The sequence below is a fragment of the Ambystoma mexicanum genome, chromosome 13, assembly GCF_040938575.1.
Source record: "Ambystoma mexicanum isolate Mex_15411 chromosome 13, UKY_AmexF1_1, whole genome shotgun sequence".
Taxonomy (NCBI): domain Eukaryota; kingdom Metazoa; phylum Chordata; class Amphibia; order Caudata; family Ambystomatidae; genus Ambystoma; species Ambystoma mexicanum.
In genome coordinates, this window is record NC_090938.1 from 49,269,865 (window position 1) to 49,288,761 (window position 18,897).

The following is an 18,897-nucleotide window of genomic DNA, read 5'->3' on the forward strand; positions in this document are numbered from 1 at the left end:
CCCCTCCATCGTTCCCGTGTGCCCTTCCCCTCTTGGTCGCTGTCTGTTAGCCCTGGCAGGTCTCGTCCAGTGGGTTGGACCATTGCACCGGCCATCCCATAGAAACATAACATACCCCGGTCCCAGGAGGCACAGTACCTTTTCTGATGTACTCCGTGAACTCTCCCAGGGCTGTTGTGTTCTGTTCGTCTTCAGAGAAGGAGACGGTCGGAATCCGGATGGCACCTTAAAAGGGAAGGAGACCCATATGTCAACACAAGAACCCACCACATGTGCTGCCTCTCCTGCAACCCAATATGCAACCACGTGCTGCCACTCCTGCAAACCAATATGCAACCACGTGCTGCCTCTCTTGCAAACCGATATCCAACCACATGCTGCCTCTCCTGCAACCCAATATGCAACCACGTGCTGCCAATCCTGCAAACCAATATCCAACCACATGCTGCAACTCCTGCAAACCAATATCTAACCACATGCTGCCTCTCCTGCAACCCAATATGCAACCATGTGCTGCCACTCCTGCAAACCAATATCCAACCACATGCTGCCACTCCTGCAAACCAATATCTAACCACATGCTGCCTCTCCTGAAAACCAATATCCAACCACATGCTGCCACGCCTGCAAAACAATATCCAACCACAGGCTGCAATTCCTGCAACCCAATATGCAACCACATGCTGCCTCTCCTGCAAACCAATATCCAACCACGTGCTGCCACTCCTGTAAACCAATATCCAACACATGCTGCCTCTCCTGCAACCCAATATCCAACCACGTGCTGCCACTCCTGCAAACCAATATCCAACCGCATGCTGCCTCTCCTGCAAACCAAAATCCAATCCCGTGCTGCCACTCCTGCAAACCAATATCCAACCACGTGCTGCCTCTCCTGCAAACCAATACCCAACTACATGCTGCCTCTCCTGCAACCCAATATCCAACCACGTGCCGCCACTCCTGCAAACCAATATCCAACCACATGCTACCTCTCCTGCAACCCAATTTCCAACCACATACTGCCTCTCCTGCAAACCAATATCCAACCACATGCTGCCTCTCCTGCAACCCATTATCCAACTACATGCTGCCTCTCCTGCAACCCAATATCCAACCACATACTACCACTCCAGCAAACCAATACCCAACCACATGTTGCATCTCCTGCAAACCGATATCCAACAACATGCTGCCTCTCCTGCAACCCAATATCCAACTACATGCTGCCTCTCCTGCAACTCAATATCCAACCACGTGCCGCCACTCCTGCAAACCAAAATCCCAACCACATGCTGCCTCTCCTGCAACCCACTATCCAAAAACATGCTGCCACTCCTGCAACACAATATCCAACCACGTTCTGCCTCTCTTCCAAACCAATATCCATCCACATGCTGCCTCTCCTGCAAACCAATATCCAACCACATGCTGCCACTCCTGCAAACCAATATCCAATCACATGCTGCCTCTCCTGCAAATCAATATCCAACCACATGCTGCCTCTCCTACAAAACAAGTAACCAACCACATGCGCTGCCTCTCCTGCAAACCAATATCCATCCACATGCTGCCTCTCCGGCAAACCAATATCCAACCACATGCTGCCACTGTTGCAACCCAATATCCAACCACATGCTGCCTCTCTTGCAAACCAATATCCAACCACATGCTGCCTCTCCTGCAAACCAATATCCACCCACATGCTGCCTCTCCCCCAAACCAATATCCAACCAAATGCACTGCCTCTCCTGCAACCACATATGCTGCCACTCCCGCAATCCAATATCCAACCACATGCTGCCTCTCCTGCAACCCAATATCCAACCAAATGCGCTGCCTCTCCTGCAACCACATGCCCTGCCTCCCCTGCAATCCAATATCCAACCACATGCTGCCTCTCCTGCAACCAAATATCCAGCCACATGTGCTGCCTCTCCTGCAGCCCAATATCCAACCAAATGCGCTGCCTCTCCTGCAACCACATGCACTGCCTCTCCTGCAATAAAATATCCAACCACATGCTGCCACACCTGAAAACCAATATGCAACCACAGGCTGCCTCTCCTGCAACCCAATATCCAACCAAATGCTGCCACTCCTGCAAACCAATATCCAATCACATGCTGCCACTCCTAGAAACCAATACCTAACCACATGCGCTGCCTCGCCTGCAACCCAATATCCAACACATGCTGCCACTCCTGCAAACCAATATCCAACCACATGCTGCTTCTCCTGCAACCCAATATCCAACCACATGCTGCCTCTCCTGCAAACTGTTATCCAACCACATTTGCTGCCTCTCCAGCAACCCAATGTCCAACCACATGCTGCCTCTCCTGGAAACTAATTTGCAACCACATGTTGCCTCTCCTGAATCCCAATATCCAACCACATGCATCCACTCCTGCAAACCAATATCCAACCACATGCTGCCTCTCCTGCAAACCGATATCCAACCACATGCTGCCTCTCTTGCAAACCAATATCCAACCACATGCTGCCTCTCCTGGACACCAACATCCAACCAAATGTGCTGCCTCTCCTGCAACCCAATATCCAACGACATGCTGCCACTCCTGCAAACCGATATCCAACCACATGCTGTTTTCTCGTGGACCCCAATATACAACCACATGCGCTGCCACTCCTGCAACCCAATATCCCCCCACATGCTGCCTCTCCTGAAAACCAATATCCATCCACATGCTGCCTCTCCTGCAAATATCCAACCACATGCAGCCTCTCCCGCAAACCGATTTCCAACCTCATGCTGCCTCTCCTGCAACCCACTATCCAACCACATGCTGCCTCTCCTGCAACCCACTATCCAACCACATGCTGCCTCTCCTGCAAACCAATAATCAACCACATGCTGCCTCTCCTGCAAACCAATAATCAACCACTTGCCACATCTCCTGCAACCCAATATCCAACCACATGCCGCCTCTCCTAAAACCAGATATTCAACCACATGCTGCCTCTCCTGCAAACCAATATCCAACCACATGCTGCCACACCTGCAAACTAATATCTAACCACATGCTGCCTCTCCTGCAACCCAATATCAAACCACATGCTGCAACTCCTGCAAACCAATATCCAATCGCATGCTGCCTCTCCTAGAAACCAATACCTAACCACTTGCGGTGCCTCGCCTGCAACCCAATATCCAACCACATGCTGCAACTCCTGAAAACCAATATCCAATTACATACTGCCACTCCTGCAAACCAATATCCAACCACATGCTGCCTCTCCGGGAACCCAATATCCAACCACATGCTGCAACTCCTGAAAACCAATATCCAATCACATACTGCCACTCCTGCAAACCAATATCCAACCACATGCTGCCTCTCCGGTAACCCAATATCTAACCACATGCTGCAACTCCTGAAAACCAATATCCAACCACATGCTGCCTCTCCTGCAAACCAATATCCAACCACATACTGCCTCTCTTCTGCAATCCAATATCCAACCACATGCTGCCTCTCCTGCAACCCATTATCCAACCACATTCTGTCTCTTTTGCAACCCAATATCCAACCACATGCTACCACTCCGGCAAACCAATACCCAACCACGTTGCATCTCCTGCAAACCGATATTCAACAACATGCTGCCTCTCCTGCAACCCAATATCCAATCACATGCTGCCACTCCTGCAAGCCAATATCCCAACCACATGCTGCCTCTCCTGGACACCAATATCCAACCACATGCTGCCACACCTGCAAACCAATATCTAACCACATGCTGCCTCTCCTGCAACCCAATATCAAACCACATGCTGCAACTCCTGCAAACCAATATCCAATCGCATGCTGCCTCTCCTAGAAACCAATACCTAACCACTTGCGGTGCCTCGCCTGCAACCCAATATCCAACCACATGCTGCCTCTCCGGTAACCCAATATCCAACCACATGCTGCAACTCCTGAAAACCAATATCCAATCACATACTGCCACTCCTGCAAACCAATATCCAACCACATGCTGCCTCTCCGGTAACCCAATATCTAACCACATGCTGCAACTCCTGAAAACCAATATCCAACCACATGCTGCCTCTCCTGCAAACCAATATCCAACCACATACTGCCTCTCCTGCAAACCAATATCCAACCACATACTGCCTCTCCTGCAATCCAATATCCAACCACATGCTGCCTCTCCTGCAACCCATTATCCAACCACATGCTGCCTCTTTTGCTACCCAATATCCAACCACATGCTACCACTCCGGCAAACCAATACCCAACCACATGTTGCATCTCCTGCAAACCGATATTCAACAACATGCTGCCTCTCCTGCAACCCAATATCCAACCACATGCTGCCTCTCCTGCAACCCACTATCCAACAACATGCTGCTACTCCTGCAACACAATATCCAACCACATGCTGCCTCTCCTCCAAACCAATATCCATCCACATGCTGCCTCTCCTGCAAACCAATATCCAACCACATGCTGCCTCTCCTGCAAACCAATATCCAATCACATGCTGCCTCTCCTGCAAATCAATATCCAACCACATGCTGCCTCTCCTAGAAACCAATACCCAACCACATGTTGCCACTCCTGCAACCCAATATCCAACCACATGCGCTGCTCTCCTGCAACCCAATATCCAACCAAATGCGCTGCCTCTCCTGCAAACCAATATCCATCCACATGCTGCCTCTCCTGCAAGGCAATATCCAACCACATACTGCCAATGTTGCAACCCAATATCCAACCACATGCTGCCTCTCTTACAAGCCGATATCCAACCACACGCTGCCTCTCCTGCAACTAAATATCCAGCCACATGTGCTGCCTCTCCTGCAATCCAATATCCAACCACACGCTGCCTCTCCTGCAACTAAATATCCAGCCACATGTGCTGCATCTCCTGCAACCCAATATCCAACCAAATGCACTGCCTCTCCTGCAACCACATGCACTGCCTCTCCTGCAATCCAATATCCAACCACATGCTGCCTCTCCTGCAACCAAATATCCAGTCACATGTGCTGCCTCTCCTGCAGCCCAATATCCAACCAAATGCACTGCCTCTCCTGCAACCCAATATCCAACCACATGCTGCCTCTCCTGCAACCAAATATCCAGTCACATGTGCTGCCTCTCCTGCAGCCCAATATCCAACAACATGCTGCCTCTCCTGCAACCCACTATCCAACCACATGCTGCCTCTCCTGCAAACCAATAATCAACCACATGCTGCCTCTCCTGCAAACCAATAATCAACCACTTGCCACATCTCCTGCAACCCAATATCCAACCACATGCTGCCTCTCCTGCAACCAAATATCCAACCACATGCTGCCTCTCCTGCAAAACTATATGCAACCACATGCTGCCACACCTGCAAACCAATATGCAACCACAGGCTGCCTCTCCTGCAACCCAATATCCAACCAAATGCTGCCACGCCTGCAAACCAATATCCAATCACATGCTGACACTCCTAGAAACCAATACCTAACCACATGCGTTGCCTCGCCTGCAACCCAATATCCAACACATGCTGCCTCTCCTGCAAACTGTTATCCAACCACATGCTGCCTCTCCTGGAAACTAATTTCCAACCACATGCTGCCTCTCCTGAATCCCAATATCCAACCACATGCATCCACTCGTGCGTACCAATATCCAACCACATGCTGCCTCTCCTGCAAACCGATATCCAACCACATGCTGCCTCTCCTGAAAACCAATATCCAACCACATGCTGCCTCTCTTGCAAACCAATATCCAACCACATGCTGCCTCTCCTGGACACCAATATCCAACCACATGCTGCCTCTCCTGCAAACCGATATCTAACCACATGCTGCCACTCCTGCAAACCGATATCCAACCACATGCTGTTTCTCGTGGACCCCAATATACAACCACATGCGCTGCCACTCCTGCAACCCAATATCCAACCACATTCTGCCTCTCCTGCAAACCAATATCCATCCACATGCTGCCTCTCCTGCAAATATCCAACTACATGCTGCCTCTCCCGCAAACCGATTTCCAACCTCATGCTGCCTCTCCAACAACCCACTTTCCAACAACATGCTGCCTCTCCTGCAACCCACTATCCAACCACATGCTGCCTCTCCTGCAACCCAATATCCAACCACATGCCGCCTCTCCTACAACTAAATATTCAACCACATGCTGCCTCTCCTGCAAACCAATATCCAACCACATGCTGCAACTCCTGCAAACCAATATCCAATCACATGATGCCTCTCCTAGAAACCAATACCTAACCACATGTGGTTCCTCGCCTGCAACCCAATATCGAACCACATGCTGCAACTCCTGAAAACCAATATCCAATCACATACTGCCACTCCTGCAAACCAATATCCAACCACATGCTGCCTCTCCGGTATCCCAATATCTAACCACATGCTGCAACTCCTGCAACCCAATATCCAACCACATGCTGCCTCTCCTGCAACCCAATATCTAACCACATGCTGCAAGTCCTGCAAACCAATATCCAATCACATGCTGCCTCTCCTGCAAAACAATAATCAACCACATGCTGCCACTCCTGCAACCCAATATCCAACCACATGCTGCCTCTCCTGTAAACCAATAATCAACCACATGCTGCCTCTCCTGCAATCCAGTATCTAACCACATGCAACAACTCCTGCAAACCAATATCCAACCACATGCTACCCCTCCTGCAACCCAATATCTAACCACATGCTGCAACTCCTGCAAACCAATATCCAACCACATGCTGCCTCTCCTGCAACCCAATATCCAACCACATGCTTTAACTCCTGCAAACCAATATCTAACCACATGCTGCCTCCCACATGCTGTAACTCCTGCAACCCAATATCCAACCACATGCTGCCTCTCCTGCAAACCAATATACAACCACATGCTGCCTCTCCTGCAACCCAATATCTAACCACATGCTGCAACTCCTGCAAACTAATATCCAACCACATGCTGCCTCTCCTGCAACCCAATATCTAACCACATGCTGCAACTCCTGCAAACCAATATCCAACCACATGCTGCCTCTCCTGCAAACCAATATTCAACCACATGCTGTCACTCCTGCAACCCAGTATCCAACCACATGCTTCCTCTCCTGCAAACCAATAATCAACCACATGCTGCCACTCCTGCAACCCAATATCCAACCACATGCTGCCTCTCCTGCAAACCAATAATCACCCACATGCTGCCACTCCTGCAACCCAATATCCAACCACATGCTGCCTCTCCTGCAACCCAATATCTAACCACATGCTGCAACTCCTGCAAACCAATATCCAACCACATGCTGCCTCTCCTGCTGTCATGTATCGACGATATCGACCCTTATGGTCTGCCTGGTCCCTCAGTCAATAGACATCACACCGTTCACCTTCAACATGGCCGATGCTATGTTCCAGTGCGGTCTAGTCATCCGTGCGGACCTCATGCTCCCTTGAAAACAGACACGCCCCCGCGCTTCTGTGCGACTCAACGCTCTGCTTGGCTGCTTCTTGCCCGACAAGTTGTGTTCTAGTGTTTAGCCCCTTTTCCCTCGTAAAGCTTGGTATCCATCTTCCATCCTTCCTGGTTCCCCCATCTTTCCTAGTGCTCTATTCGGAACCTAATTTACCCTGTACCCTTATCCTGGTTCCGTCCTGAACTCTTCCTGGAACAATTGAACATACCTGAGCCACGGCGCCAGCGCGACTGGGAGTTGCGGATTTACGCGTTCTGCGAAGCCCAAAAGACTGGATTCAGAAGACTCCAGAGCTTAACTTTACAAGGCACGCTCATCCAGGAAAAAGAAACCCACGCACTCAAAGAAGAAATCCACAAGAAGCAAACAGGTGAGTCACGAATCCGAGGACTCGGATTCTGACAGTTTGAGACACCAACAGACTACAACTGTTTCCGCCATGGAGGCAGCCGTTCAAGACCTAATGAGAGGCATGCAGGAACTCACTACTGAAGTGCAGAATCTTAAGGCTGAAAATGCTGCCCTAAAACAGCTTGTTTTATCCAGAGACTCAGCATATCAGGAAAGTACATCGGTAGGAGGCATTGTGGACAAGTATGATGGGAATCCAAAAACCTTGCGCTCCTTCCTGGACTCTTGTTTGTTTCATTTCACCTTTAAACCATACTACTTCTCTACCCCCAGAGCTAAGGTGGGGTTCATGATCTCTCATCTATCCGGCAGCGCACTGGCCTGGGCTACTCCTTTAGTCTCCGCTGGGGATTTGGTACTTGATAAATACGATGAATTTGTTTCTGCCATCAGGACCATGTTTGACTACCCAGATCAGGTGTACTCCGCCCAGGAAAAATTGTTAGAGTTCCGGCAGGGAAATCAGGATATGTTGACATATGTTACCCGTTTCAAACAATTGGCTAAGGACGCTAACTGGACCCCAGAAGCCTGTTTTACCTTGTTCAGGCGCGAATTATGCGAAGAAGTCAAGGATGAATTAGCCAGAGTAGCCTGCCCAGCCTCCTATCAGGCCCTCTCAGATCTATCCTTACAGATAGATTTCAGTATACAAGAGAGAAAAGCAGAGAAAAAGAAGACACAGAACCTGTCCCCCAAACCTCTGCCTGAATACAATAGTCCCGGGGAACAGGAACCTTCATTCCAAGCTCAATCTGAATCTGAACCCATGCAGCTCGGGTCCCTGAGAGGCCCCATTTCTACCCAGGAAAGAACACAAAGGATCAAAAGTCTCTGCATGTACTGCACATCGGATAAACACTTAGTGCGTAATTGCCCGATTGCCCCTCCTCCTCGCTCGGGAAACGCCAGCTCCTGATCCTGAACGGAGCCCAGTTTCGGGAAAAGGAATCTTGCTCCGACATTTCACCTTCACGAGATTGTCCTTTAACCAATACCTTGGTGCTACTCCAGGTAAACCTTTCAACACACAACCAAGAAATACATTCTATACTAGCCCTGGTGGATTGTGGTGCCATGGGTCTTTTTTTGGATGACGAATGGGCACAGACACAACACATTCCCAGAGAGATCAAGGAGGTTTTCCAGGCAGTGGAAGGAATCGGCGGAAAACCTTTGTCCTCCGGTCCCATAACTCAACCAACATCTGAGCTTGTGCTTTCTTTTCACAATCACCAAGAAATATTGCGTTTTGACATTATCAGAGCAGCTCACTATCCGATAGTGCTTGGCATGCCATGGTTGCGGAAACACAATCCGTATATCAACTGGACATCTGGATCCATGTTCCTGGGTTCCGATTTCTGTCTCACTCATTGTCTATCTGGGAAACCCAAACAGTCCGCCGGAGTCAAGCTTCCTCAACCACAACACCTCACGGTCTCTGCCATTACCCAGGTACCCGAGGTGTACCGTCAATTCTCAGATGTATTTTCTTCTGCCATTGTTCAATCACTCCCTCCTCATCGTCCTGAAGATTGTGCAATCGACACAGAAGAGAATGCAGTTATTCCATTTGGAAGGATGTTCATTCTATAAGAACCCGAGAAAGTTGCCTTGCGAGAGTATCTAGACACCAACCTTTCCAATGGAACCATTCGTCCATCCAAGTCCCCAGCCGGAGCATCTCTATTTTTTGTACCTAAAAAGGATACTAAGGAACTCCGTCCATGCTTGGACTACCAGGGTTTGAATAAATGTACCTTGAAAGACAGATACCCCTTGCCTCTTATTTCGGATATCCTGGAGGTCCTACGTGGAGCCTTGATTTTCACCAAGTTGGATTTAAGAGGGGCTTACCATCTGATTTGCATAAAGGAGGGCGACAAATGGAAGATGGCCTTTCGGACCCCCTTCGGTCACTATGAATATCTGGTGATGCAATTCGGCTTAGCAAATGCTCCTGCCGTGTTCCAGTGCTTCATGGACCGGGTCTTTTCTGACATGCTGTTTCTTTTCGTCATCGTCTACCTAGATGATATTTTGATCTATTCTCAAGACTTGGCCTTGCATCAGAAACACATCTCTATGGTCCTACAAAGATTGCGCCAACACCATCTGTTGGCCAAACCTGAGAAGTGTATTTTCCATGTGTCCACAGTCAAATACTTAGGGTTTGTTTTGAGTCCCCAAGGAGTAGCCATGGATCCGTCTAAAGTGGAAGCAATCCTTTCTTGGCCAGCCCCAACCACAGTGAAACAGGTGCAGTCGTTCCTAGGACTTGCAAATTTCTATCGGAAATTAATTCCTTCATTTTCAGCTATTGTTCAACCCATCGTCCGTCTGCTAAGGAAAGATACTCTCTTCCAATGGACTGCCAGCCAAGAAACAGCCTTTCAGAAACTCAAACATCTGTTTACCAGCAAACCTATCCTGGCTCAACCAGACACTACCAAACCCTTCCTGGTAGAAACTGATGCTTCCGAACATGCTATCGGGGCCGTCCTTAAGCAAGCTACTGAAGACGGATTGGAACACCCAATTGCTCATTTATCACGCACGTTACAACCTAGTGAAACTCATTAATCAGTGCAGGAGAAACAACTACTCGCCATCAGACAAGCCTTCACAGATTGGCGTCATCTCCTTTTGGGCGCTAGATATCTGGTCATGGTAAGGACCGACCATCGGAATCTCCAGGTTCTACAGACCATGTAATGCCGAAACAGTCACCAGGCAAGATGGGCCTACTTTTTTGCCCAATATCAATTCAACAATCAACCCATTCCTGGTTCATCCAATGTAGTAGCGGATGCTCTTTCCTGAAGATCGGATTACATAAAAGAGGATGTACCACTCCTTCCCAAGATGTTTCCCGACAAAGTGTTCATAGCACAGGCTTCCTCTCTCTTAGAAATGATTTGTGAAGAGACTGCAACTTCGGACGTTTGGAAGGAGTACAATACAGATAATCCTGTCAAACTCAGCAGCCTTAGAAGGAGTATCAGTAATATCCACAACCTCCTCCCCTTCCTCCTCACCTGAATCCTCAGAAGAAGTTAAATGGCGGATAGACTTCTTCCTGGTCTTCTTCTTTTTTGAGAAGAGGTAGGGCCGTCTGCGGTGGGAAGCCACCCCGGTTCCCTGCCAGGCAGGGAAGCAAGAGGCTTCCTTCCCGCAGGGACCGAATAGAAGAGGGAAAAAAGCAGACGCTCAAAAAAAACCTCTGTGAGTAGGAAGGCAGTTCAACAGGTCCGGGAGGTGAAGCGATGAAACCCTGCAGACCCAGTGACAGATGGAGGATGCCTGATGGAGCTTTTCTGGACTGAAGACCGAAGGTGAAGCAAGTCCTTCAAAAGGTTCCGGGAGAGACAGATAATGGAAACAATCCGAACGTTGGAACAGGAGCGTCCACAGGTACAAGCAGGAAGGGAAGAGAAAAAAAAAAGGGAGCAGGCGGGAAGACAGGAGGACCAGGACGGCGAAGGAACGCCACGGGAAAAAGGTAAGGAAGACGGAGCGGCGAGGGGATGCCGCGAGGTAGAAACAGGAGAGAAGAGACGGCCAAGGGACGCCGTCAGAGGGCCAAGGGGCAGAGCGAGAAGCACGGAGGAAAAAACACACTGAGCAAGCAACGAAGCAGAAAAACAAAGTTGCAACGTGCCGAACCCGGAAGTGGGCGGAGTTTAAGTAGAGAAAGCCAGGAAGACAGAGCAAAGACTAGAGCGGGAAACCCGGAAGTGGACAGAGAACCCGGAACATACTAATGGCGCCGCCAGCGCCAGGCGTTCCATAGCCCCCACCGGCGACTAGAAACCGGCAGCATGACAGCATGCCCCCTCCCCATGGAGACCCCCCAGGCTTGCCCGGAAAGAGATGGTGAAACCTCTGAACCAAAGATGGGGCATGGACATGAGAGACCGGTTCCCAGGAGTCCTCAGAATGGGGGTACCCCTTCCAATGTATGAGATATTCCAGGCGACCTCCCCGATAGAGGGAGTCCAACACAGAGGCCACCTCATACTCCTCCGGGGGTAAAGCAACAGGGACGGCACAGCTGGTATGGAGCGATGATAGGGGTCCGGCCTATACTCCCTTAAGAGAGAGGAATGAAAGACAGGGTGAAGGCGGTGCATATGTTTGGGTAATGAAAGCCGATAGGCAACAGGATTGATCCTGCGCAGTATGGGGAAAGGTCCCAAGAACCTGGGAGACAATTTAGAGGGATGCAGCCAACGCGGAAGGTATTTGGTGGATAACCATACCTTAGCCCCCTTTTGCCAAGCGGGGGAGGGCAAGCGCTTGGGGTTACTCTGATCGCAATAGCGCTGGCTACTAGCCCGTAGACTATTGACAGCAGTTTTATGGGCCTCTGTCAAAGTAGTGAGAAGAGAATCCACAGAAGGAACAATAGAAGGAGCAAGAGACAGGGAAGGAGTAAAACTTGGATGATACCCATAGGAACAGTCAAAAGGACTAAGACCAGTGGCACTGTGTACAGAGTTATTGTAGGCAAACTCAGCAGTAGGGAGAAGGCTAACCCAATTGTCCTGCTGGTTGTTGGTGAAACAGCGTAGATATTGCTCAAGGGTGGCATTAGTTCTTTCCGTCTGTCCTTTGGTTTGGGGATGGAAGCCGGACGATAAGGCACGGTCGATGCCCAGCCTCTCACATAGTTCCCTCCAGAAGCGTGATATATACTGCGAACCCCTGTCCGATATTATCGTGTCCGTAGTGCCATGCAGGCGGAAAATCTCTCTGGCGATCACAGTCGCCATCTCAGCAGCGGTGGGTAACCCAGCCAGAGGTGTGAAATGGGCCATTTTAGAAAAACAGTCAACTGTAACCATGATGCAGGAACATCCTTCGGAAGCTGGCAGATCCACGATGAAATCTGTCGAGATAATACTCCAGGGTCTTTTTGGTACCTCACCTTGCTGTAGGAACCCAATGGATCATTGAGTTGAATACTTAGATCTACAGCATATCGGACAGGAGCGAACATATGAGACCACCTCTTTAGACATGTTAGGCCACCAAAAGCTTTGTCGAAGCAGTTCCAGGGTGTTCTTTACCCCCCTGTGCCCGGCCACAAGATTGTCATGACACCATTTTAGCGCAGTGCGCCGAGTCTGTGAATCGGGTAGGTAAAGACGTTGTTGTTTGAATCCCAAACCATCCTGGATTGTTATGTCTTCCGAGCGTAGAGTGGGAAGAGGAAGACCATCAGACTGAGTGACTGTGACGTACCTTCTCCAAGAAAGCATCGACGGTACATATGAATTTGACGTCAGAAAGCAACAAACTGGGAAGTTCCCTGGCAGGACAACCGGAACATGGTCTCCTGGAAAAGGGCATCTGCTAGAATATTCTTGGATCCCGGCAGGTAGGTCAGAAGAAAGTCATATTGTGAAAACAAAAGGGGCCCATCGGGCCTGGCGTGAGTTGACGCACTTCATATTCTGCAGGACTTTGAGATTTTTGTGGTCTGTTCTGATCTCGAATGGATGAATAGCCCCCTGCAGAAGGTGTTGCCATTCTTCACAAGCAATCTTCATGGCCAGTAGTTCCTTCTCGATGACGGAGTAATGAGTCTGTCTTGGAAAGGTAGGCTACAGGGTATTCGAGACCAGCATGTTCCTGTAAGAGAACTGCCCCCAAGGCAGCTGAAGAGGCATCGGTTTCCACTATGAACCTTAACCCTTGGTCCGGTTGCCGGAGGATGGGAGCAGAGCAAAACTTCTCCTTTAACAGTAAGAAGGCTTGGTCAGCTTCTTGAGTCCAGGAAAAAGGGTTGGAAGTTTTCTTAAGTAGTCTAGTAATGGGAAGAACCGTTTCCGAGAATCCCTGAATAAATTTGCAATAAAAGTTTGCAAGACCAAGGAACTTTTGAATTTCCTTCACTGATCCCGGAGGAGGCCAACGCAAGATAGCTTCGGTCTTGGCTGGATCCATGCGAATGCCTTCTGAGGACAGTATGAAACCAAGGTAAGATACTTGAGGGACTCCAAAGACACACTTTTCTGCATTGGCTTTGAGGTGGTTGTCTTGTAACCTTTTTAGAACTTGGAGGAGATGAGCATTATGGATCTGGACGGTCTTCGAGTATATCAGAATATCATCGAGGTAGACAATAACACAATGAAAGAGAAGATCCGAGAAGGTTTGATCCATAAAGCGCTGGAAAATTGATGGCGCATTGACCAAGCCGAAAGGCATGACACAGTACTCATAATGTCCAAACGGAGTGCGGAACGCAGTCTTCCATTCATCTCCTGAATGGATGTGCAGAAGATGGTAGGCTCTTCGGAGGTCGATTTTGGAAAAGATCCGTGCTCCATGGACTGCCTCCAGGATATCCCTTATGAGAGGCATGGGATAACGGTCTCTTATCGTCACTTGATTGAGGCCCTGGTAGTCAATGCAAGGTCGTAATTCATCAGAGCCTTTCTTCGGAACAAAAAACAGGGATGCCCCTGCAGGAGAGTGGGAGTGTTGTATGAGACCGTGTTGTAGGTTGGAGTCAAGGTAGTCCTTAAGTACTTTCTTCTCCTTGAGGGAAAGAGAGAACATATGTCCAAATGGTACCACCGCATTGGGTACCAGGGTGATATGGCAATCCTCAGGCCGATGCGGAGGTAGTTCTTGAGGACCCTCATCATGAAAAACTTCCTGATAGAGAGGACACTCCTTGGGAATGTTGTTCACAGATAACACATCTGTCAGGGTATGAGGATCAGGAAGTGTGTGGACTGTAGCAGCCAAGGGTTGTACTGAGCAGGATCTTTTACAAAAACTTGAAGAGAAAGACAATTGGTTCTTGGTCCAATCAATTGTAGGATTATGTTTCCGGAGCCAGGAAACCCCCAGAATGACGGGGAAATGAGCTGCTTGGATCAAGTCAAATTGGATGGTCTCGGTATGATGGAGCACCTTCATTATCATGGGAGAGGTGGCGTGAGTGATGAGACCGGAGCTTAAAGGCGTACCATCAACACCCTCAACCTTTTGGTCTTCTTCCTTCTCCAGGCGGCTAATACCTGTCTTGTCTGCCCAGACAACGTCCATGAAGCATCCTGCCGCCCCGCAGTCCAGTAGCGCTAGGACTTCGAATGTCTGATGTGAGTGGTTCAACTGGACTGCGATAACCATGAGACGGTTGTCATCGGTGGCGCTGACTGTTGGTGTGATAGACAAAGAGACGTAGGGACCGGAATATCCCCCTCAGTAACTGCTCCCCACTAGTTCCGAGTCATGACGATGTTTCCCGACCTGCGGGGTGGTACATGTGGGCAATCCCTTAAGACATGGGTGTTGAAACCACAGTACATGCAGAGATTGAGGTCTCTGCGCCGCTTTCGTTCTTCGGCCGTAATTGGTCCTCCAGTGGTTCCAATCTGCATGGGCTCTTCTTTCGTTGAACCCGTAGGAGTGGGGCAAGACGGAGCTGGATCAGCAAAAATTGGAGACCCAGGTTGCCTCCGACGCTCAGACCGTCTTTCAGATAGCCGGAAGTCGAGCTGGATGACAGTAGCCCAGAGTTCCGAGAGTGTGGAAGGACGATTAACCCTGGCTAGTTCATCCTTAAGGTCTTCTCTCAGACCTCGATGAAAGATACTATAGTGAGCATTCTCCTGCCAACCTGCATCAGCGGCCACCCTCTTAAAGCGGGATATGTAGGACAAAAGGTCCAAGTTCCCCTGACGAATGTCTAGTAGCTGTTCATTGGCTACTAGAGTAGTCTCTTGTCGTTCAAACGCCAGTTTGAACTGGGCTGTGAACCCAGCATAATCCTGAAGGAGAGGACTTGCACTAGTTACCAAAGGGGCTGCCCATGACAGGGCATTCCCGGTTAGATTAGAAATCAGAAACCCTATGCGGGCTTGGTCTGCAGAGTAAGTATGGGGTCTGAATGTGTAATAGATCACACAAGCCTCCATGAATTCCTTGAATTTGTTGTGTGATCCGTCGTATTTACCGCAGGATAAAGGCATAGGAGGAAGGTCACTGCGAGACTGCTCGAAACGGTCTAACCTCTGTCTGAGGGTAGTATTTTCCGTTTTGACTGCCTGTAAATCCTGTGTGAGAGTATGCACAGCTGTGAGCAGTTCTTGCACCTGCTCGGGAGAGGCCATAGCTCTTAACTGTTGGCGTTGCAAACTGTCAAACTCAGCAGCCTTAGAAGGAGTATCAGTTTTTTTTTTTTTTTAAACGTTTTTTATTAAGGTTCAACCAACAAAACAATACAGACCAAATATACAGTACAAGACGCCATAATATAGTTTCGAGTGTATATACCATACAATTTGATCTCTACTCCCCAAAACCCACCCCCCTACGAGCCCATCCTGTCTGTTCACTTTGTGTTCACGCCACGCGGTGCGGTCTGTTCTCCATTAGAATCTGCCAGATCTGGCATCGTTCCAAACAATTCCGCTATCAGTGATTTCCAAGCCAGCAGGGTTCCCACCTCTTCTTCCCCTCCCATCATATTGGACTCCTGCCATACCATGGGCTCTGCTTCCGCCCACTTCTGCAATTCCTTCCACCATATCTCCCCCTGTGGTTTATGACAAGCCTTCCACCCCATGGCAATCCTCCTCTTAGCCAGCACATACGCCAAGTCCCTCAATTTGTTCACATGCTTCAGTTTCTGCGATCTAGGGAACCCCCCCAATAGGCAGGCCCAAGCTGACTCTACGACCAGCGTGACTCCTCTATCCGCCAGTTTCGCCGATATCTCCCTCCAGAATCGCCCAACCACCGGGCAGGACCAAAACATGTGTAACATGTCAGCCCGTTCTTCATCGCACTTGGGACATGCTTGTCTACCTGCGTTTTTAAACTTTGATATCCTCAGGGGCGTCATGTACGCCCTATGCGTAATATATAATTGTATCTGTTTCAGCCTAGCATTTCTCAACACCTTCTGATGATACCACAGAGCCCTCTCCCACATCCCATCCTCCATCGGGCCACCCACCTCAGTTTCCCACTCTAATCTGAGTTGCGTTGGTTCTTTACCAATCCTAAGCATCAGCATGTCATACAATCTTGAAATCTCGTGCCCTCCCTCTGTTACGTCATATATAGTGTCTATAATACCATCCGGCTCTGCTTCTAGAATAGTTTCGGGCCAAGTCTTCTTGATTTCCAGCGCCAGTCTATGATATGTAATATATTGACCTACGTGCAGCCCTGTGTCCTCGCCCAACTCCTCAAAACTTATGATGGCTCCCTCCCGCCAAACATCTCCCACCGTTGCCACCCCCACTGATTCCCAGTGGTTTCTAATCCTCCTCCGCAGTTGCACATCTCCTTTAGCCAGTGCCACCAGTGGCACTTGCGGGGAGCACGGAGCCGGGATTTCCATCATCCTGCACGCGCGGCGCCAAATCCTCCACCCAAGCAACATCATTTTGGGGCGCCCCTGCATTTCTGTTTCGGATAGCCAGATCATCTCTTTTAGGTAAAATGGGGCACAGTCTGCACTAAACAATCTGGATTCGGGGGTACTTTCATCCGAGAGCCATTTAGCAACGTATTGCAGTTGGCCTGCTACATAGTAGGCCTCATAATTGGGGAGCCGTATCCCCCCTTTTTCGTAAGGGTTTTGCAGTTTCCACAATGCCATCCTGCATCTAGTTCCCTGCCACAAAAAGTCCCTGCATATACTATTAAGCTTGACAAAAAACTTCCCAGGCATGAGGTATGGAATGTTCCCGAAATAATGCAGGAGTCTGGGCAAAACCACCATCTTAAGCATTGCACTACGTCCCATCATAGCTAGCGGCAGCTTCCCCCAGAATTGCATACTTTTCTCTATTTTCCCCACGGCTACCTCTGTGCTGTGCTTATGTTCTTGTTCAACTGTATGATACACGTCTATCCCAAGGTACCGGAAGGTATCAACTGCCCAAGGGGCTTGCAACACCGGCAGCTGTTCCACAGGGAGACCCCTATATTTACCCAGCGGGAAAATCACAGACTTCTGTGGATTCACAGCTATTCCAGACAGCCCTGCATACCGATCCATAACCTCCAAAATATACTGGAGATTCTCCTCCGGATACTTCAGATACAATAACATATCGTCTGCATATAAAGAGATAAAATGTCGCTCCCCACCCACTTCGATGCCTATGGTGTCATACTGCTGTCTGAGGTATATAGCCAAAGGCTCCAATGCCAATATGTATAACATAGGGGACCACGGGCATCCCTGTCTAGTACCTCTGCCTAACTGCCATCTCTCTGAAATAACAGCTCCCGTCTTAACTCTAGCGAGCGGCGCACTGTATAACATCCTTGCCCATCGTACATATCCGGGCCCCATCCCATATTCCGCCAGAGTAGACAGCAGCCATGGCCACTTAACAGAGTCAAAAGCCTTTACCGCATCCAAGGACACTACTGCCAAGTCGCCCTCATTTCCCCCCGCCCATTCGATGACTCGGTGGAGTCGCCTGTGATTGTGAGTTATGTTCCTGTTTGGAACATACCCCGTCTGATCCGGGTGTATAAGTTTGTCTATGACTCTTCGCAGTCTGCTCACCAAAACAGCTGTTAAAATCTTGCTGTCTTGATTCAGCATTGATAGTGGCCTGTAGGAGCCACAACTGTCCCCAGGCTTATTCGGTTTAGGGAGCGGGATTATAATTGCTTCCCTTAGCGACTCCGGCAGCTGTCCCGTCTCAAACGCTTCATTCAACATATTGTGATGATTCCAAATGTGTTTCTCATCCTCCACCCGACATCCAACATGGCCGCCGATTCTGTAGCCAGAAATCGCCCACTCCGTGATCCTGAGGAAACCAATTCCAAGATGGCCGCCGCAGCGGTAACCATCGCAAACGCACAGCACAGGCTAGTTGTTCTCTCCCAGGAAGCCTCTCAATCTTCCACCTTAACTTCCTGTATACCTCCTTCTAGTGAGTTCCTAGGTACAATCTGTGGTCCATCTTGTTTTCGGTGATCAGACTTCGGATCTTC

At 49.4% G+C, this 18,897-nt stretch overlaps 1 protein-coding gene across 1 annotated transcript in view; it reads right to left on the reverse strand.

Annotated features, from left to right (window-relative positions):
* Positions 1–18,897, reverse strand: part of PM20D1 (peptidase M20 domain containing 1) — a 105,546-nt gene that overhangs the window by 76,610 nt on the left and 10,039 nt on the right. Inside the window, exon 2 of the mRNA XM_069633169.1 lies at positions 139–225. Coding sequence (XP_069489270.1) covers positions 139–225 — 87 coding nt within the window. The remainder of the gene's footprint in view (positions 1–138; positions 226–18,897) is intronic.